This window comes from Neophocaena asiaeorientalis, unplaced genomic scaffold, assembly GCF_003031525.2.
Source record: "Neophocaena asiaeorientalis asiaeorientalis breed wild unplaced genomic scaffold, Neophocaena_asiaeorientalis_V1.1 scaffold149, whole genome shotgun sequence".
In the NCBI taxonomy this organism is placed as follows: Eukaryota; Metazoa; Chordata; class Mammalia; order Artiodactyla; family Phocoenidae; genus Neophocaena; species Neophocaena asiaeorientalis.
This window is the reverse complement of record NW_020174442.1, coordinates 1,447,510-1,469,890: the sequence shown is the minus strand read 5'-3', so window position 1 is coordinate 1,469,890 and position 22,381 is coordinate 1,447,510. Positions and strand designations below refer to the sequence as shown.

Here is a 22,381-nt window from a genome sequence, read left to right as displayed (position 1 = left end):
AAAGCATTTTCCAGAAATGATGAATATGTAGTGAATTTTTATCTATACTCCTGCCTGGATCTGATTTGTGAGATGTTTTTAGAGGTTACTGTGGCTTTGTAATTGAAATTTTTTTCTCTGGGAAGTTAACTGTCCTTTCCACAGTCATTGTGGTTGCCTAGCAACAGGGGACAGCAGAGCAGTAACAGGGATTCTAAACCTCTAAGGAATGGGGATAGTCAATGTCTGCCCCATGCACAGGGTACCTCAGTGGGCCTGATTTGAGATGGGAGAATGTTATAGCAGGGCATCTGTGGCCCCAGGGTATGAAACCCCAAAGAGAAGCAGGTGAGTTCCTAGCTCCTCCTGTTCCAAAAGAATTCATGGGAATTTATAGATAAAGTAGCCTTCACTCTGTGCTTCAAAGAAAACCTTTCCTTCATGTCTGAGGAAAACATCAGACAGACTTTTTCTCCTTTCCTGGAGAATGATCCCTTTCTTTGAACACTGATGTCTTCCCAGATCATAGGGCAGGGTCTGACATGCAGTAGGTGTTCAATAAATATTTGTTGAATGAATAAAATGTCCCTCACTTGCTCGTCTCAAAATCACATACTCACCCCAACCATTATACTGGTGTGGAAAGGGGGAGCTGAGCCAGCCCTTTTTCAGAACCACTGGAATGAAATGTCAAGAAGAAACTAGGTCATTCCAACCATCCCCAAACAAAAACCCAAACCAACTCTGGCCACAAATATGGAAGTACAGTTCACCTTTATAATCAACCTATAGTTAATCACTAGGAAATTTGCATGTTGACAAAATATTCCTTTACGCTTAAAATGTGGAAATACCTTCCATTTAGAATTTTCTTTTAAGCCTTGAATGAGAGATGGCCTTGCCTTTTCTATAGAAAGAGCTGTATCCTAGAAAAAGGTGTCCTTGTGATATGTACACACGTAACCGTAGTTCTGCTTTGTTAAGATCTAAAATGTAATTTCATTACATGAAATGTGTGGGCCTTGTTTTTATTTATTTTTAACCTTGTGTCTATGGTCCATAGATGATGTGGGAAATTCACAAATTCCTCCAAATTTTATGAGAAATGTTTCTATGTGCAAAGAAGCCTGTGACCCTCAAAAGAGTAACAATCTTTCAGAAGGAGGAAGTTTTTGGTGAACATAATGTTACCAAATAGAGGAAGAATGGCCTGTGATTAACAACTTTGAAATGAATAGCATAGTGTACCACCAGCAGGGAAGCCAAGTGGAAAGCATGACTTTGCTCTCACTGCAAATTATCATTGGTGTTTCTGATCTCCAGGCATATGGAGCTGAGTGTTCTGTGCAAGCATAGAGCAGGGCTTTGATGGAGACAGTGGAGGACCATGATACCTTGGTTCAACTTTAGGAAAGTTCGATTCAGCTCCTTCAGTTCTAAGCAGCAACAAACTGGTCCCAAGTGTCTGTTTGCCTACCCTACTTTCTCTCCCCACTCCTCTTCTCATGCCCTTGAGACAGACCTTCTCCATAGTTTATATAAACCAGATGGGAACTTGAGCCTATGTTGTCTAAGCCAGGGAGGGTTAGACCTTGGATGCAGCCAACCTAGGGAACAAAACAAAGCACTTTCCCAGGAAATCCTCTCCTAGAAAAACTGGATTCTCAATAGAACCAAACCAATTTTATTAAAATATTTATTAACATGGACTGATGACTGATTACTACTCCATCATAAAAAACAGGGTAAAAAGTTGGGAGAACAGATATAAAGATATTTCACTTAAAGGAAGGAAATATTTATGTTCTCGTTGAATACTGAAAAAAAAAAAGCAACTATAAGGCTTATATGTCATATTATTACCCTCTGCCAAAAGAAATTTAAAGATTTATTTCAGCTTTTCTATGAACCCTGAAGAAAACACTGCAATAAAAACGTTTCATAAACACATTTGTTAATTCTAATTTGTTTTCTCAAGGCTAATAGGCTTTCTAAAGCTTTTGTTCCCTTAATTATGGTACAACATGACTTATACTGTGTATGCTGAGTTACTATGGTTACTCTGAGGCCATGACTTATGACCATTAAATATTATTGTCAGGCAGCCAAAGCTCCTTCACTTTTAAACCAGTAGTTTTGTTTCAGGTATTATTAAAAGAAGGTAGCTACAAACAGTACTTTTTTCTTGTCTATTTGTGGCACACCTGAATATGCACGTGTATTGTACTCACTTTTTTTGGCTTGCCTTCATTCAGTGACCAAATATTAATTTCTTGACGAGGTATAGTCCTTGTTTTCTGGGAGGTGTCACTGAGAAATGCAAAAACATAGGTAGACAAATAATTGTACACATCATGAAATATAATAAAAACTATAAAAGACAGACATCTAAAAACTGCTTGTGGACACAGAGGCAAGAAATAGTTCTGACTAATAGGACCAAAGAGGCTTCAGGGGAGGCAGCCTTTGAGTCCTGGTGTGAAGAATAGGTAAGATTTTAACAAACAGAGATGACAGCATGAACATTCTGGTCAGAGGAAACACCTAAGAAAAGGATAAACACATTCCTTGGAACTAGGGGTAGTGCATTTAGTGAAAATACCAGTTTTATGAGTTACATTGATAGAAGACAAAATCAGTTAGAAGGTAAAAGGGCCCACTTATTAAGGTTGTTATCTTGTTCAAAGCATTTGTTGTTTTGCCCAGCAACTGCAATGATCAAAAGTGTGTTTTCCATTTCATGATAAAGAGGTACTGTCAAGTAGAAAGCACCAAAGTACCAGGTTTTGCTGATCTAGGTATGATGCAAGAAAAGCAATTACAACTCTCAAAACCCCAGTGTGTCCTTCCACTAAGTCGGAATTTAATTAATTTTGTTCAAGAGTCACTGATTACTTTGTGAACATTTTAAATGGTTTCAATTTTTTTAAAGTAAGAGACATGTACAGAAATGAGAATAAAATAATACACTCCTCAGGGAGAGAGTAGGATAGAAAATAATAAAAGTACCCCAGTGTTGTAAAGTAAGACTTATTGGTTGGTAACAGCAGAATGAGACTTACTAAGATTGGAGGTTTATTCATTCAACAAATATTTATTGAGCATTCTAGCCCTCTTCAAGATGCTAAGGATAGGGTAACAAAAAAAAGCAGAAAAAAATTCCCTATCTTCAAGGAATTTATATTTTCTGTTGGGAGGCCACACAATAAATATAATAAACAACCAAATTATATAATATGTTAGAAGGCGGTAAGTACTGCAGAGAAAAATCAAGCAAGGTGATTTGAAAGTATATAGGAGTGAGGAGTTCAATATTAAATGAAGCACACGTGGTGGGCATGCTTGAGAAAGGGATATCTGAGCAAAGAAAAGAAGGAAGTGGGAAAGAGCCAGGTGGACACGTGTGGATGAAGTGTTCCAGGCAGAGGTGATGGAAGCACAGTGAGGACGCCAGTGTGACTCCAGTGTTTGGGAAGGGAAGAAGGGTATGGAATGGAGTCCTACGGTTGGTGGGAAGGCTGAATGGCAGAGAAATCTGTAGGACCTTGTAGGTCCTTATATGGGCTTTGGCCTTTATTCTGAGTGAAATGGAATCCTTTATTGGATTTTTTAGCAGAGGAGTGAAATAATTTTTCTATTTATTTATATTAATTAATTAATTAATTTTTGGCTGTGTTGGGTCCTTGTTGCTGCACGCGGGCTTTCTCTAGTTGCAGCGAGTGGGGGCTACTCTTCATTGCGGCGCACGGGCTTCTCATTGCAGTGGCTTCTCTTATTGCGGGTGGCTCTCTCACTGCAGTGGCTTCTCTTATTGCGGCTCTAGGCACACGGGCTTCAGTAGTTGTGACTTGTAGGCTCTAGATTGCAGGCTCAGTAGCTGTGGCGCATGGGCTTAGTCGCTCCGCGGCATGTGGAAATCTTCCTGGACCAGGGCCTGAACCTGTGTCCCCTGCATTGGCAGGAGGATTCTTAACCACTGCGCCACCAGGGAAGTCCCATCATGTTTCTTATGGATGATGTGTATTGAAAATAGAAGGGAAGGGGCAAAGACGCAGCCAGAGAGAGCCATTTAGGAGGTTAATGCAACAGTCCAGGTAAGAGCTGGATGATAGCTTGAGGCTTGAACCATTTCGTTAACAATGAAGGTGGTGAAAATCGGCTGGGTACTGGATATATTATGATGGCAGAGCCCAGAATTTCCTGTTGGATTGGATTTGGGTTCTGAGACAAAACAGAAGGTCAAGGTTTTAGCCTAAGCAACAGGGAGGATGATGTCATCATCAACCGAGATGGGGAAGACTGCAAGTAGAGCAGATTTGGAGTAGGAATCAGAAGTTAGGTTTTAGAAATGTTGAAAGTGAGATGTCCATTAGACATTCTGGTGGAGATGTCAGGAAGACAACTGAAAGAATGCGTCTGGAATTCAAGGCAGAAGTCTGCCCTGGAAATATGTATTGGGGAGTGATCAGCATATTGATACTATTTAAATCCCTGAAGTTGGAGGAGTTCACCAAGGGAATGAATGTGAGTAGAGAAGAGAGGAAGCCCTGGAGCATGCCAATGTTGAGGGCTCAGGAAGAGGAGAAAGAACCATCAAAGGAAACTGAGAACGAGGAGCAAGTGGGATGGGAAGGAAGCCTGGGACCTTAGGATGTCCTGGGAGCCAAGTGAAGAAAGCATTTCAAGGAGGGGCTGTTGAACCATGTCAAAAGTTTTAAGATGAGTTGTGATACATGACCACTGGATACAGTAATATGGAGCTCACTAGTGAATTCAGTAAGTGCAGTTTCTGTGGAATGGTACTTGTGAGAGTCTGAATGGAGTGGCTTTAACAAAAAATAGGAAGAAGAATTAGAGACAGTGAGAATATAGTTTTGCTTTAATGGGGGTCAGAGTAATCAAGCAGAAACTAAAGGGTTAAGAGGGCTCAAGATGCAATAAATAACAGCATGTTTGCAAACCATTGGAAATGATGCAGGAGAGAGAGAAAGAGAAATTGACTGAGAAAAAGTGTAGAAGATAAAGAATTCCCTGAGTCTGCTGTTTCATAGGATATTCTTTCCTCTCCTTCTTTTTTTTTTTTTTTAGTTGAAATAAGATATTTTGCAGGTTTTCAGAACAGACTGTACTGTTTGGACTGCTTACTCTCAAGAGGACCTTTAAAGGCTATTTTATCTTCTTCAAGTAAAGTTTACATTCCCTAGTTTTGATTTCCTTTAGAAATGTTTAGAAAATGACATTGGGAGGAAACGCTTTAGAAAATATATCTTCAATGTTACAGCATAAAGATCTATTTGATGTGGGGTGTGTATGTGTGTGTATGAGTGTGTGCATGTCTGAAATAAAATTTTGGAATTCTGAACCCTTACTTTATTTCAGCACCACATCTGGAAGTTCAGAGTCAAATACACAACAAAGGAACAAAATTTCGGTAAGAAACAAAGTTTGCATGAATTCCTTTTTTTTAAAAAAGCATTAGTTAGTGAAACTGTAACTTCTTTAATTAATGTTGATATTTTCCTAATATAGTTTCACTTTCACATTTTACTAGTAAACACTTGAAAAATAAAACATAGAATGTTCTTTTTCAAGTAGAAGGAGGTAAAGTGGCCAGAGTGCCAACGAAGGGATGCTGCTGGGCAGGAGGGAAGTTGGTGTGGGGTGCCTGTCCCCATTTGTACTTGTGATCCCACACTGCTCTCTGTGGCCCTACACTATCGCATACATCCTGGGTTACGTCAAAGTATTTGCCTGTATGTGAGGAAATTCTGGAATCAGACGTGATATAGATTGGGTGACTCATCTTATTTGGTTTGTTTAGGCTTGGGTTTAAATCACAGTCTATTCCCGATATTCTCAGCTCATTGTCTTTCAAGTCATCCTGGGACAGCTGGGTCCTTTCTACAAAAGCCTCTAGTCCCTCTCGAGGCCTCAAGTGACAACAGGGTAGGTTGGTGAGAAGTGTTGAAGCTGGGTGATAGGTTCATGGAGGCTCATTATACTAGTTCTCTACTTTTATGTAAGTTTGAGAATTTCCCTTTAAAAAGAAAAAAGTAAGCTCTCTATATGCCCTCGATTCAGTTTTAGTAAGTATCCCCTAGTCTCCACCCACAGAAGTTTCTGGAATAACTTTTTCAGCTTTAATGCCGAGGCAGTGTGGTATAGAAGAAAGACTGTAGGACTAGGAATTAGGCCCAAGTTTGCCACCTGCAAGCTGTGTGATCATACCCAAGTCATTTAAACTCTCTGAGCCTTGTTTCTCATTCATAGCGTGAGGATGAGACTTTGTCTACTTCAAATAAGATGTTTGGGATGTGAAAATGGTTGTGAACATATCTACAAGTGTATAGGTATATAGCTACTCGGAATCGATTCAATTCAACCAGGCTCCCCTGTGGACCATGGGACCTCGCCTTTTGATTTCTCTACTTCTTTCTAGATTCAGCATTCTGCTTTTCTACTCTCATCCCACCCCCGCATCACCAGCTAAGAACATTTGATCTAGTGAGGTGCATATTCAGAATCTCACTTCCACACAATTATTTTTGTTCAAGGTTAACATCTCTTTTCTAAGAGTTCATTTAATCTGGCCCCAGACAGACTGGACATATATCTCAAACCAACAATAATTTTCAGGAAGAGGGTTTTTGGTGAAGAGGTATAAACCAAAGGGAAACCAACTTAGATTAGTAGAGTATAATTTTAATTAAAATTTTGTGTTCTAACTCTAGTGATAGTTCAATGTTATATTACTTTTTTTTCAGTGAGCTTTTGTTTTATATAGTGGATCTACTTACAACTCTGTTGGCCAGAGAAAGAGTGTCCCTCACTGGCACTATATGAAAACATGTTTTCTCTGGTTAGTTGGAACCCTTGAGCTAGTAGTTAAATTGGAGTTTTGGAAAAGGGAGACTTCAGCTCACCGATCTCGCTTTACTGCCTTTCCTCTAACAATGCTAATCAATTAGTGCCCTAGAGGTAACCCTCTCCCAGGCTGCCTAGGACACTGAAAAGGACAAGGTGCCGATTGCTACATTTAGGATTTCTGCCTAGGGCTCCCAATTAGCTTCCTGGAGTCCAGAATCTATCTCCTTTCAATTTACGTTTCACGTAGGTGGGAGCCCTGGGGCTTGAAGTAACTTGTTCTGCTCTAGTTACTGAATTCTTACAATGCATTTAGCTCGAGGTAGAGGTTAGGATTAGGGCCCTGAAGGCCATAGGATAGTCATGATTAGTGCTGCCTCCTCACCCCACGACCCCTTTTAAGTCTTGGAACTGAAAGACTGGTCACTCAGCAGAACAGATTCTGCTCCGTACCATGAGGAAGCCAATTGCCGGTGGATCTCAGATGCCTCTTTTCAATAGCTGTGGTGAGTTCTGGCAGAGAAGATTGGGATGAAGGATAAAAATCTCTTCAATTCTGTGAGGATATCGACCACCCAAGCAGAATGAAATACGCTCCACCTTTGTGGCATCCAGTCTCTGAATAATAACTTAACGCTTCGACTCTCCCAGTAAACTGTGCATTCTTCGGGCCTTTATTCATCTCTATGTCCCTGAGACAAAGTCCCTGATATCAAAACGGCATTAGAGATAGAACAAATGGACTAGGTGACTGAGAGATGCTGTCCCTCCGAATCCTTACAGCAGCAGACGGCGGTGGTTTCTAAGAATCATCACCGTTGTGTGGATACTTTTTTCTCCTCCTCTCCCTCCTCCCCTCTCTTCTGCTTCCTCCTCCATAAATATTATTATTGCTACTTTAGAAATTAAGAAATTTAGAGTCAGGGAGATTGAGGGAGAGTCCAGCTGTTGAGTGATGAATGAGTCATGCACTGACTACAGAGTAAGAACCTTAAGAGGTATAATCCAGTGAGAATTTACTTAGATCCACTTTTCAGGTGCCAGGTTGTCCCTGTTTATCTGGACCTTATACCTTTGAAGGATTAGAATATTATTTGAACCGTTGCCTTTGCTCCATTTTAACATCCTCAGACAGTGAACAGCTAGTGCTTATAAATCCTCTCATTTGAAACTGTTTAGGAAATAAAAGTTCTATCGCAAGGAGGCGTGACCTGAACTGGATACCTGGCTCAGGGTTTCTCCCCTTGAACTATTCCTGAGAACTGTGACAAATAGAAATGAATGATGTAAAAACACCAGATGATCTTTGGTTATGTGGAGTGGCGCATCCAAAAATGAGAGTGTGGGTATGGATTCATTAATGCTAGAATATGTATGAAGTATTTCACTCATTGTGCAAAAACTAGGCTTGTTATAAAACCTTGTAAGCCATTTAGTGTTCAAGTTGTGATTCAGTGACGGCTTCATTAAAGAATTATTAAGTGCCAAAAATATTAAAGCACTTTAAAATTTTAATTTGTAAGGTCAAACTCATAGCACACTATATAGGAAGTCAGCTTTATAAAACAACCTTAAATTAGCTAAAAAATATCACATTTGATAACTGGGAACGGCAAACAATGCCTTAAATTGTGTCAAATTATATAACTTATGTTCTTCTAGTGCTTGGTATAATATAGCATCATTTTTTCAGGAAGTGTATATTTGGTCACATTTCTGATACTTCTAAACTTTAGCATTCTGAAATGGCTTTCAAAAGATTCTTCCCTTTGATGAGCAAACTTTCAAATCATTACTGAATTACAGTTGTTAATATATCACTTGTGCTTTAAATGAACATTTTAAATGATTTAAAGGAGACGTTCCTATTTATCTTAAAATGAGATCAATATAGAATTACATTTCTGTGTATATTTAAATATAAAGATTTGTTGCCATTGAAAGAAATAGGTTATTTATTTTGCCACTCTAATAGGTAAGAAATATCTCAGAACTTTTTGTTTTGGATTTTGTTTCTTTTCTTTCTTTTCCTTTCTTCTTTCCTCCCTCTCTCCCTCTCTCCCTCCCTTCCATCCTTCCTTTTTCACTCTCCTCTCCTCTCCTCTCCTCTCCTTTCGTTAAGCATACGTGACAAATTTAAGGTGTACAACTTGATGGGTTTTGACATATGTGTACACACGTGAAACTGACATCACAGTCAAGATAATGAAACTTTCCATCACTCCCAGAAATTTCTCACGCTCCTTTGTAATCCCTCTCACCCACTTCTTCCCACCTCATTTCCAAGGAAGCACAATCTGTTTCACATCATTATATATATTATTTTGCATTTCCTTGAGCTTCATGTAAACAAAGTCATACAGTATGTACCCCTTTTACTGACGTCTGTCACTCAGTAAAATTATCTTGACATTCACCCATGTTTTAGTGTGTATAAATAATTCATTTTTATTGCTAAACAGTATCCTGCTGAACTGAATGTACCAGTTTGTTTATGCCTCCACGCGCTGACTGACATTTAGGTTATTTCCAGTTTTTGACTCTTTACAAATAAAGCTGCTATAAATATTCATGTACAAATCTTTGTATGGACATATGCTTTCTTTTCTCTTGGGTAAATACCTAAGAATGAAATGGCTGAATCACATGGTAGGTGTATTTTTAACTTTCTTAAAAACTGTCAAACTATTTTCCAAAGTCATAGTATCATTTTACATTCCCACCAGCAGTGTATGAAAGTTTTAGTTCATCCACATTCTCTCCAAGGTCAGCCTTTTAAATTTAGCCATTCTAATAGGTGTGGTGGTATCTCATGGTGGTTTCAATTTGCATTTTCTTAATAATTAATGGTGTTTGAGCACCTTTTCATCTGTTTATCTGCCATCCTTATATCTCATTTGGAGAATTATCTATTGAAAGGTTTTGTCCATTGTTAAGTTGTACTGTTTGTTTCTTATCATTGGGTTTTGAGAGTTCATGTGTGTTTTGCAGGTATTTTCTCCAGTCTATGGTTAGTCTTTTCATTTGCTCAATAGTGTCTTTAGAAGAGCAAAAATTATTAATTCTGATGAAGTCTAATTTATCAATTTGTACTGTCATGGATCATGCTTTTGCTATATGATCTAAGAAATCTTTGCCCAAGATCACAAATATTTTCTTTTTCCCTCCAGAAGTTTTATAGCTTTAGGTTTTACATTTAGATCTATGATTTACTTTCAGTAATTTTGCTTGATGATGACTAACAATTGAGTCTATCACCAGACATTTCCCTCTGATGAAGGCACTCCATTGCCCCAAAGTCATCCCCCTCCATGGGATCAACCTGCATCCAACAACTGGTTGATGTAGGGCTGCAAAACCTGACCCCCTTCCTTTGAGGACAATTCTGAAGAGCCAGCCCAGCTCCAGGACTCCCCTATGGAATCGGCTGAGGCTGCTGTTGCATTCCTGCTTCTTTCCTTCCTTTATAGGTGTTGCCCCCAAGAACCATTTCCAGTAAGCCCTCTGTAGCCAGATCTCTCAGTCTGTGTCCCAGGGACTCTAACCCCATAGAATAACAAAATCAGAATAGGTCTAAACTGAACGAATGAGGTTTTGGGAATGGAAATTCACAGGAAATGCAAAGCAGCCATTGCGCTGTCACTGAGGGCAAGACAAAAGACTCCCCTGGTGGCGGAGTGGTTAGGAGTCCACCTGCCAATGCAGGGAACATCGGTTCTAGCCCTGGTCTGGGAGGATCCCACATGCCGCGGAGCAGCTAGGCCCGTGTGCCACAGCTACTGAGACTGCACTCTGGAGCCCGTGAACCGCAGCTGCTGGGCCTGCGTGCCACAACTACTGAAGCCTGTGCGCCTAGGGCCCGTGCTCTGCAACAAGAGAAGACACTGCAGTGAGTGGCCCGCACACCGTGGTGAAGAGTGGCCCCCGCTTGCCGCAGCTGGAGGGGGCCCATGAGTAGCAACAAGGACCCAATGCAACCAAAAAAAGAAAAGTTGTAATGTTCATTTAATCTAAAATTTTTTTCCACAAAAGAACATGAATAGTATAGAAATTGAAACTTTACTTCTAGAGATATCTGCTAGTTATCTAGATAATATCTAACATTACAAACATTACTGTATCTGGGCAGGTAATGTTATCTCCCCAGATGTTAGGACCTGAGATGTTAGCTGGAGTTTCTACACACCGTTCAACCTCTCATATAACTACTTTCATATTGAGATCTTGCCATAGATGAGGGGCTGATCCAACATAATGCTTTCCTGCTCCCATCCCACTGCTGTCCCTATACAATCATCTCAAAGTTCACCTAGTTTAATAGTGTAAATTCTATAAGCAACAACTTCAACAGAGAGTTCAGGTCAAGCTGTACATAGAAAGGTAGTAGCAATGGAATCATTGGTGAGAAATATATATTTTCCTTTGGCTACTATCAAGAAAGATCAAAACTTCATTAACATTTTGGAAGGTTATCCATTGTAATTGGCTAATGGCTTATCTTAATATTTTATTTTTCTGAGTAATTTATTTCTTCTTCACAATACCCATCCAAGATGGGAGGCAGAGGGACTCTATTCATCATAGTTACTAACGATGTTAGTAATCAGTTACTTAGTCATAGTTACTAATAAACTATTTACTATGGTAAATAGTTACCAATGAGTTATTCTGGATGGAAGCTTCACCTGGGAGTGCACTTCTGCAATCCGGGCAGGCAGCAATGAGAGGAGGGGCCAATTGCACAGAGAGTGCTCAGCCCAGATGTTACACACACCACTTTTCCTTCTTTTTCATTGGTTAAAGAAGTTGCGTGGCCAAAAAGAACTTCAAAGGACTGGGCAAGTGAAATCGTACCATGTACCTAGGAGAATTTTCAGAAATGTATTGATGGACAAAGGTTACAGCAATATAAAATTAGGTATAAAAAAAAGAAAATAATTAAACCAAAGAAAGCAAAAGGTATAGATAGATACAAAATAAAAAGATTACCTCCAGAATTTCTCATTTTAATAATAAGTTCTATTTAACTTGAGAACAGAGGCCATAAAAAAGATCTTAGCTGTTTAAAATAAGATTGGCCAAAGAACTAGAAAGTGTCTTTTAGAAGATGATCCTTCATAAGCAATTAGACAAGATGACCCATTTTGTTTTCAATTCTTCTGATAGAGTAAATGTGTAAGAAACAAAAGGTCCTGTTTTCACATGCAAATGTATCCCTTTATTTTTTTTTTTTTAAATGTCAACAGGCAAAGGAATTTAGAAAACATGTGGCACCGAATCAGACTGTTTACAGATAGGTTGTTTTTCAGAATTTCCCCAAGAGGCATCAGTGGTTTAAAGGACCTCTATAAACTGAAGCATTTGAGTGTCTGCAAATTTGTTTTGTCAGATGCCCATTATGTTTTTTCTCTATTTGGCTTCTTCAAATGGCAAAAATTTCCAAACAATAGGCATTATTTGGGGAAAGCATGGTAATTTGTTCTGTGTAGTGCTGACACTTTTTTTTCTGTGAGGTTGGAAACATTGAGAAGTTTGTGTGTATACACAAAAGGAAGGAAGTTTTGAAATGTAAAACGGAGACAGAATTTAAATGCATATATAACTATATAAAAGTTAAATATATTATATTAGTTGAATGTAAGGGTTACTCTGAATTAATATTGTGGATAAACTCAAATTTCATGTATAATTTGCTCATTTTCTGAAACCTGAATGTTTAGATCAGAGGAAGACAGGGCAATGGAGAAATGTGTTTTGGGGACCATGTAGTCAATCAGTCTGAGTATGAGAGCAAACTTCAATTGCTGTGGTCTGAAGAAAAATATTTCCCCTAACTTCCACATTTCCTTGAGAGACGATATCCTCCCAAGCGGCTAGGACAGTTATTCAATCTAGCCTTTCCCAAAGGAGTAAGTCTACCTTTGGGAGGCTCCCTTTGGATGCTTGGAGAGAAACTGGAAGAGAGTGGGGTGACTTGGGAGTAAGAAGCACAAGGATGCGGGCTCTCAGGCATAAAGCGTGGCTTCTGGCTTCCCTCAGTCTCGTCAGGCAGATTGGATAACATCAGCTTAATTTGTTTAGATAGATTTGTTAAACTGAAATTTGCTGCTGGGAATAATAGCCCCAAGTCCTCATGTCAATAGCTGAACTGTTTATGTTAGGTTAGGTAACAGAGTGAATCAGTTGTTTCAAAGTACGTCTAACGATTTGAATCAATGTGTGATGTGTTATCTGTACTTAATGAGGTTCAGAGAAATGGAGCTTTCTCCAAGTTTTGATTAGAGTTTACTTCTTCAAAAAGTTCACTCTCTTCTTGAACAAAGTTATGCATTAATGCACAAAGATGAAAAGATAATTGAGTCTCTGGAAATTCTATATCTCATAATAATACGTACCACTATTCCAGCCCATATAGGAAGAATTTATAAATATTCAAAGTAAGTATTAGAACATATTTATAGCATCTATTACAACATAATGTCCTTCATATATTAAGGTCTCATATAAATTGATAAGGAAAAGATTAGCCCTTAAATCGAAAATGGACAAAGGACACAAATTACAATTTATAAGAAGACAGGCAAATATCCAATAAGATGTCCAAGCTTGCAAGTATCCAATAAGATGTCCAAATAGAAAGCAAAGAAATAAAAATTTTAAAACTTAGATATCATGTTTACCTGTAATTTTGACAGATACAAAAAGTATTGAAAATATCATTATTGGCAAGGGTGTAAGAAAAGTCTGATTCTCATGTACTGTGGTGGGAGGATGAATTTGGGGGACGTAATCTTAAATATGTATCAAGTATATATTCTTTAAAATCCAGTAACCACTTTTTCCATTTATATTAATAAAAAACAAGTTCACAAAGATGCATAAATATGCTTATTACAGGGTTGTCCAATAGTATGGAAAATTGCATATACACATAGTAAAATTTATTGTGACCATTGAAAGTTATGGTAATTTTTAAAATTACAATTTGTGGAAAACGACATTCATTATTATTCAAACATAGTTACCTATGATATACTGCTAACTGAAAATGATTGTAATTTAACCATATATAACCATGTATAGTATGAATCAATGTTTTATATGTTATGCATCTTCAGGTACACACACACAAGTCTAGAAGATTATACACCAAATATGGTGTCCTAGTCTGTTCAGTCTGCCATAACAAAATACCACAGACTGGGTGGCTTAAAAAACAGACATTGTTTTCTCACAGTTCTGGAGATGGGAAAGTCAGAGATCAGGTGCTAGCATGACTGGGTCCTGGCTTGCAGATGGTTGCCTTGCTGCTATATCCTCACATGGGTGAAAGGGTGAAGGAAGGAAGGGAGGGAGGAAGGGAGGGGGAGGGAGAGAAGGTGACACAAGGAGAGAGCTCTCTGGTTTCTTCTTATAAGGTCATTAATCTCATCTTAAGGACACCACCCTGCTGACTTCATCTAAACCTAATGACCTCCCAGAGGCTCCATCTCCTAATACTATCACATTGGGAGTTAGAGCTTCAACGTATGAATTTGAGGGCACCTGGAACACACATTCAGTCCATAGTAACGTGTGGCAATCTCTGGGTGGTAGGATTCTGGATGATTTTCGCTTCCATTTTTATACCTTTTATATTGTCTGAATTTGAGGGACATAATATATTGAAAAGTCACGGCCCAGTGATGGTGCTCAATACATGTCTTTTTTTCCCCTTCTCCTCTCTCATCCTTATAATATTGAAGTCCACTTATCTGAACATCTCTCCTCCCTTTCTCAACCTTTTTCACATTATGAGTTCCTGGAGGGTTGGGAATTTGATGAATTCACCTTTATCTCCAGGATTTAGCTCTGGACCTTACATATGAAAGGCACTCAGTCAATATGTGAGAGATTCTCATGTGTTTGTTATTGAAGAGCTGGACACATTTGTCAGTTAGGGAAGAAAATGCTCTTGAATCATACATTTAGTGCAAACGAAGATTAAATTGTAAAATATTTTAAAATTAAATGTAGTTCAGAAACATTCTTTGGCAAGGAGTAAGCCCTGTTTTGCCTGCCTCAAATGCCTAAGAAAAATGCTATAAATTCTAGAATAGCCTGCTTTCCCTAGAGACTATTTCTACTTGGAATCTTTCTTAAAAAAGAAATATCTGTGTCCATGGTGGTGACTATATTCTGAATCCTATTAATTTTTCTCCTTTTGAATAAAGCAGCATTTGGCCTTGTGCCTTCAAATGTGTTCATACATTCTTTTCTGATAATCACATTACTGAAAATATACAAAAAGTCTCCCATAATACCTTTCTTTGTGACTGCTAAACATGTAATGCTGAGAGCTAAATGGTCTAATCTCAGAACTGCTTTGTGGTAAAAACAAACACAAACAAGCAGTCTAGTACCCATAGGTAACTTTCAAATTACTCAAGTTCTTAACCCTTAGTATACTAGGAAAATAGTCATCATCATTGACTACCTGAATTAAATAAACCCACCTAAATTTTTTATTTTTAAAATCATTTTCAAACAATTTACAGAAGAATAAAGATGTACATTTAAAAAAAGAACCTCGTTAGAAATTTTGATCAGAATTTAAACACAGCAAATCTATTTGTTACCAAGTAAAACTTTTGGCACATAAATGTTATAAAATATGGCAGAATGCTGTCACACATCCCCTTAACAAAAGAGGAAAGTCCAAGTTCTTGTCACAAAATTCTGTGTGATATAGCCTGTCTTGTATGAGAATACCCTATTTCCTTTTTTGTCCTTAAAGGTATGTTTTTCACTTACTGATTCATGACTTTGAGGACATTCGTCTAAGTCTCTCGGTAGTCATGACCTGAAGATGCATAGTCTATTTCACTTACATGATTAATTCCACCACTTAGAGCTGCACTGTTGAATAGAAATATGTAGTTTAAAAGCCATATATATAATTTAAAATTATCTAGTAGCCACATTAAAAATTTAAATAAACAGATAAAAGTAAATTGTCATAATATATCTTATCTATCCTAATATATTCAAAATACTGTCACTAATATGTAATCAGTACAAAAATATATTGAGATCTCTCATATTCTCATATATTGTTATACTAAGCCTTCAAAATCTCATATCTATTTTACACTTAAAACACATCTCAATTCAAACCAAACACTTTTCAAATACTCAAGGCCACATGTGGCTGGTGGCTACTGCATTGGACCATGCTGGTCAAGAATGCTACTGTTCACATTTACCTTCTGATTTGTGTAAGAATTGTGAAATGTATGTCTCTGCCGATTTTCTTGTCTTTGGGCATTATGGATGAAAAAAGAAAAATTCAGCATCCTCAACTACATCAATGAAAGAAAAAATGTGCTATAAAAATGATGTTTTGCCAAAAAAAAAAAAAAAAGATGTTTCGCTAGTGGAGCCCGTGTTGTGAGGGGGAAGGGAAGGAGATGGGGTGGGGTGACAACCAGGTGAATTTTCTGACTGAAGACCATGCTGTGATGGTGTAGCAAAGAGTCCCTCTGTGTAGGAAACAGACACTGAGAGGTTCAGGGTGATGGGGCATAAGGGCACAACATAACTCACATGGAAAAAGAAAAAGTTCTCTGCATTCCAACTGCTCTCTAAGTGTGTTATTTGTTTCAAAATTTAAAAAATTAAAATAAAGCAAATTTTAAAATTGGTGTCTCCCCATTTGTACCTTGAAAGGTGACATCATGCTTTTGACAACACAATAAGAAATTGAAGGATGATTATTAATTTTACTAAGTCATAGTTAGAAATACTCAATGAATAATGATAAAAAATAATTCCTAGGATGATTAAGTAGCAATATATTTCAAATATAGGGAAAACAAGATCACTGAGATCCCAGAATATATCTTGGATTATATAAAAGGCTCCAATGGATCTGTATGATAATTATAAGATAGAATGAGTTTTATTCTATATAAAAGAAAAAAATATGTATATATGTGTGTGTGTGTATATATACATATACATAGTTTGTAAGACCTCTAAGAAAGAATAAAAGACATGAAATATAGATTTTTATGAAGAGAATGGCTTAAAAAAAGAAACTCAAAACTAATTTGGGTCTGATAAACTCTGATGGTATACTGAGGGTTAAATTTCACTAATTAAACAGTATGTGAGGAAAAATTTCAGAGATCCATTTTTTAAAAGTCCTTCTTTCCCTTTCCATAAGCATCTATTTCACATGACAGCTTTTCTGAACTTTTCTCCTCAAAAGTTCTTTGGAAAACTTTTTCCTTTAGCCCTAGTCCACATCCCTCTTGCTCTTCTTTAATCTCCCCCCTTTCATCTCAGAAGCCCCCAAAACCACATCTACCAAGAAAGTCAAGAAAAAGAAATGGAGCAGACCAAGTATAAACCCTATTCAGCAGGCAGAAGAGGGTACAGGCTGTGCCCTCTCCTACTACATTTTTGAATTTTTGCTCTTATACTTAATGATTTACTTTTCCAACAAGGAGTAACCAGGCTAGGTGTGGCTGCATGATGCCAAGGCCACCAGAGATTCTAAGAGTTTTTGTTCCTTATGATCAAGAGCTCAGGCTCTTTCCAAAGCTGTGAGCTCCCAGAAGCTACGCCACAGACACATAAAATCTAGAGCTTAAAAAGAAGATTAAAAACAAACAAACAAACTTTCTTCTGTGGGTCAGGCATTATGCTCAGTATTTTTCTGCATGACCACATTTAATCACCACAGCAGCCCTCAATGAGTTAGCATTTCTTCCATTTGTAGAGGGGAGGAAGTGGAGGCTCAGGATAATTAAACTACTCGCTTAAAGTCACTTGAACAAGTAATAATCAGTCAGATTTGCATTTGAAACCAAAAGAACCCATTCCAGTTAGTATTAAGGAGAAAATGGATTTCAGAGGATCCCTAGGAGAGTCAGAGCATCAGTCTTGGAGACTATACTCAGCTTCCCTTCCCTAGTGGAAGACCTATTACTGCCACCACAGGGCAAAGGCATCACAGCCCTACTACTACCCCTGAGTATAAGAGGTTACTTCTAAGTCTTCTGTCACTGCATCCTCTGAAAACAGAATGACCCTGTTGACCTGGCCAGATTCTATTCTATTTGGCACCTTTTTCATATCACTCTAATTTATACTGAATTCTTAGGCTGGTGTGTCTGATTGGGAGAGGCTAAGTCACATGCCTACGACGTGGTACAAAGGAGGCTGGAAAAGGAGTTCCTGGTTTATACTTCAGAGAGATGGGATTCATGAGATGGGAAATACTGCAAACAGGGAAAGACATAGCATGACAAATGGCCACCGCAGAGTGCAAGATGAATTAGAAGTAATGATCTTCTCATTTCACAGGCGAGAAAACTGAGTCCCACTGAGTAAGCTCTGCCATCTTCTCTGATACTTTGGCCATGCCTCTTAGTAATATTTTGACTGGGAGACCTTAAAAGAAGTGGAAATTTACAGCAAAAAAGAGCTCTCTCATCTGTCCTGCGCTTACCTTATCACATTGGAATGTACTATGGAAATTGTGGCTGAACTTTTATCTGATCCAGAAAGATGCATAACACATTTCTCTTTCAGATCTTGGTAAAGAGGGCAGTCTGAGCAAACATCAGGCTGGGTTGGGGGAAGGGGAGATTGATCATGGAAAATGTTTCTCATGGAACATCAAGTTCAACTAAGGACTTCCCTGCTAGGTTTTGGGAACAGCATCATTAGAGTCTTTAAGTTTTTATCATTACAGTTAAATTTTTGGACTTTTTTTAGAAGTTTACTTATTTGGAGCCTAAAATTCACTGGCAGACAAAACATTACTTTCACTTTGAATAATGTCAATCATAAATCATTTGTTCTTTATTACACACAGAATAGCAAAAATTTATTCACAAAACTAAGTTTGAAAAACTTCAGTTTGGGCAATAAAATTCCATCACCTTACTCATAAGCTGACCTGAAAATCCTTCTTCCTACAGGCATGTGCATTAACTAAAATACTGGGATACAATGGGAGAATGAAAACATCATTGGTCAACATGCCAAAGTATTCAAAATCTAAACTTATAAATGATGTGGAGAAAATAAGTAATCCTGTCACAAAAAACTCAGTTATACAAAGCATTAACTTTATAAACAGGGAAAGTCTTTGCATTATTACATGTCCCACTAAATCAAAATTTAATTTAAAACAACTAGTATTTTTTGAATTTTTTTTTAATTAAAGGAATCAAAATCTTTCCCTTCAGTAAGACTGCCTTACTATGTTTTTTCCTTTTCTTAAATTTCATAGTTTTTATTATGTGCAATCTTTTTTTTCCTTTTAATTCTTTCTCACAGCAGTCTTGTGACGCATAGGTAGAGTAGTTGAATTAATTTTAGTATTGACTAATTCCTTCACTCCATAATTTATCTGCTCTATACATTTGTTTTATAAGTTATTTAAAAATTCTTAATTGCGGTAAAATATGTGTAACATAAAATTGACCATTTTAACCATTTTTAATTTGTAGTTCAGTAGTGTAAGGCATGTTCACATTTTTGTGCAACTAATCTCCAGAAGATTTTCATTTTGCAAAGCTGAAACTCAACACCTATCTATTAAATAATAAGTCCCCATTTCATCTTCTCCTTTATTTTTGTAAAAAATAAAAATCATTTTTCTGGGACCTAATTAAACTTGAAAGCTTCTGCACAGCAAAGGAAACCATAAACAAAATGAAAAGACAACCCACAGAATGGGAGAAAACATTTACAAAAGAAGCGACTGACAAGGGATTAATCTCCAAAATACACAAAGAGCTCATACAGCTCAATATCAAAGAAACAAACAACCCAATCAAAAAACGGGCAGAAGATCTAAATAGACATCTCTCCCAAGAATACATACAGATGGCCAAAAAGCACATGAAAAGATGCTCAATATCATTAATTATTAGAGAAATTCAAATCAAAACTATAATGAAGTATAACCTCACACTAGTCAGAATGGCCATTATCAAAAAATCTACAAACAATAAATGTTGGAGAGGGTGTGGAGAAAAGGGAACCCTCCTACACCATTGGTGGGAATGTAAATTGGTACAACCATTATGGAGAACTGTATGGAGCTTCCTTAAAAAATGAAAAGTAGAACTACTATATGATCCTGCAATCCCACTCCTGGGCACATATCCACAGAAAACCATAATTCGAAAAGATACATGCGCGTAAATATTCATTGTAGCACTATTTACAATAGCCAGGACATGGAAGCAACCTAAATGTCCATTGGCAGAGGAATGGATAAAGAAGATGTGGTACATATATACAATGGAATATTATTCAGCCATAAAAAAGAACAAAATAATGTCATTTGCAGCAACATGGATGGACCTAGAGATTGTCATATTGAGTGAAGTAAATCAGACAGAGAAAGACAAATATCATATGATATCGCTTGTATGTGGAATCTAAAAATGGTACAAATGAACTTATTTACAAAACAGAAATAGAGTCAAAGATGTAGAAAACAAACTTACGGTTACTGGTGTTGGGGGGAAGGAGGAGAGGAGGGATAAATTGGGAGACTGGGATTGACATATACATAGTACTGTATATAGAATATATAACTAATAAAGACCCTCCTGTATAGCACAGGGAACTCTTCTCTCCATACTCTGTATGACCTATATGGGAAAAGAACCTAAAAAAGAGTGGATATATGTATATGTGTAACTGATTCACTTTTCTGTATACCTGAAACTAACACAACATTGTAAATCAACTATACTCCAATTTAAAAAAATTTAATTAATTAATAATAAAGAAAAGAAAGCAGCAAATGTTACAAACATTGAAGGAATTAGAACAATGGGTCAGGGTATTCACAGAGGGGAAAATTCTGTTTTAACGTCTCTGGAAACATACTACCAATGTTTGGATAGATGCCTATAGCACGGATAAAACGTAAGACAAATTGTTCATAAAATCACATAATATATAACATATTAATACCTGCAAACATCTGAAATACATTCAATAATTCTAATGTAAGTGCTAATCAATGAGGAATAATCTAAGGCCAGTCACAGTTCTCAAGATATTTGGCATACAACTTGATGGCATACAACCAAGAACCACAGGAAGTACCAAGTGCTATTTGTTTTTGTTTTAGAAACATCCAACACTGTCTAATTCAAAGTTACTCTCCCTGCTCCCGGTGATTTTAGAACAAACCCAGTCTAAATTGATTTACTGGGGAAGATCAATCCGCAGATATTCAGCAAGCAGAAAACACAATATTCATGGGCCCATACTGCCAGTACAGAAAAAAATGACAACATAAGACAATGTACACAAAGCTGCTGACTTTAGCCCTAGAGTTTCAAAGAGATCATCTGAAGAAATGAAGTCGTTACTAATGCTTAATTGCTAGTGTCAACTCTGATGTAAAAAAAATGCTTTTTTCCTCTGACAATAAAAAACGGGAAAGAAAAACATTTTAAGTACAGGATAAAAATCACGTGAAAGCTCTGTGAAAAGCTTACTTACCCCCGGTGTAAAGAGCTTCACATCAATTGCAAATAAATTGAAAAAGGTTATCAGTTATTTATGCTGTTTGTGGCAGACCCTGTTAGCTGCCTACCCAACCTCTCTTGTCATCTCTTCCTTGCTAATAAAATCTTTATTTGGTTGTTTATAATGAACTCAGGTACAAGAAGTAAATCATGATTTATACATAAAAAATAAAAAAAATTATTTTTTAATAGCAAATTACCTTGCTATGTCCTTTCTCTTTTTTTATTATGAAAGAAATATATTCTTATTATTAAAATCTTTACTTCACCGTCAGCAGGATGGGTTAGCACTAGTTGCTGTGTAGTTCAGTTACAAGAACCAGGCTTCCCTGGGAAGGTATGCTACTCGCTCTACTCTCCAGAAGGAAGAGCCATTTTGTTTCTTTTGAGTTTGGAGCGGGTCTCTAGGAAGAGAAGATTATTCGTTTATTCATCTGCATGATTTACAGTAGAGGTACCAAGGACATATTAATACTCACATTCATTAATATTTGGTCTTTTATTTTAGAATAAAAACTAAAGGTGCTGGAATACACTATTCCCTCTAAATAAGGAAGTCATAATTTGGGCTACATGAATAGCACTGAGAAAAACACTTAAAGCACTTTGAAAGTATAAGCAAAATAGTGTGCATGTGTGCTTATTGTGTGTGTGTGTGTGTGTACACAAGCATATACATTGGCATTTTTTTTCCCAGTAAGAGAATTGACATATATCATCAGGTAGTCCAAGAGATCTGTGATGCCCAAAGTTTTAAGAAATCCACCCATAAAATCAAAACGCTGGAGGGCTATTTTAAGTCACAGAACAAATTCTGTAATATAACATGATCCCAAATCCAGGTGTCCTGTAACCCAGTCCTTGTTTTACTGTTAACTTTAACTGAAATGATGGAAGATACGAACTATTTACTAGGTCCTTTTCTCCTCTTATACTATTGGTTCACAGTCTGTAAGGAGTTATAAATCAATATTGTTTGAGATAGA

At 37.3% G+C, this 22,381-nt stretch overlaps 1 protein-coding gene across 1 annotated transcript in view; it reads left to right on the top strand.

Moving 5' to 3' along the window:
- The first annotated feature begins 265 nt into the window (after positions 1-265).
- Positions 266-22,381, top strand: part of CCDC192 (coiled-coil domain containing 192) — a 197,489-nt gene continuing 175,373 nt past the window's right edge. The window contains exons 1-2 of the mRNA XM_024757170.1: positions 266-327; positions 5,359-5,410. Coding sequence (XP_024612938.1) covers positions 266-327; positions 5,359-5,410 — 114 coding nt within the window. The remainder of the gene's footprint in view (positions 328-5,358; positions 5,411-22,381) is intronic.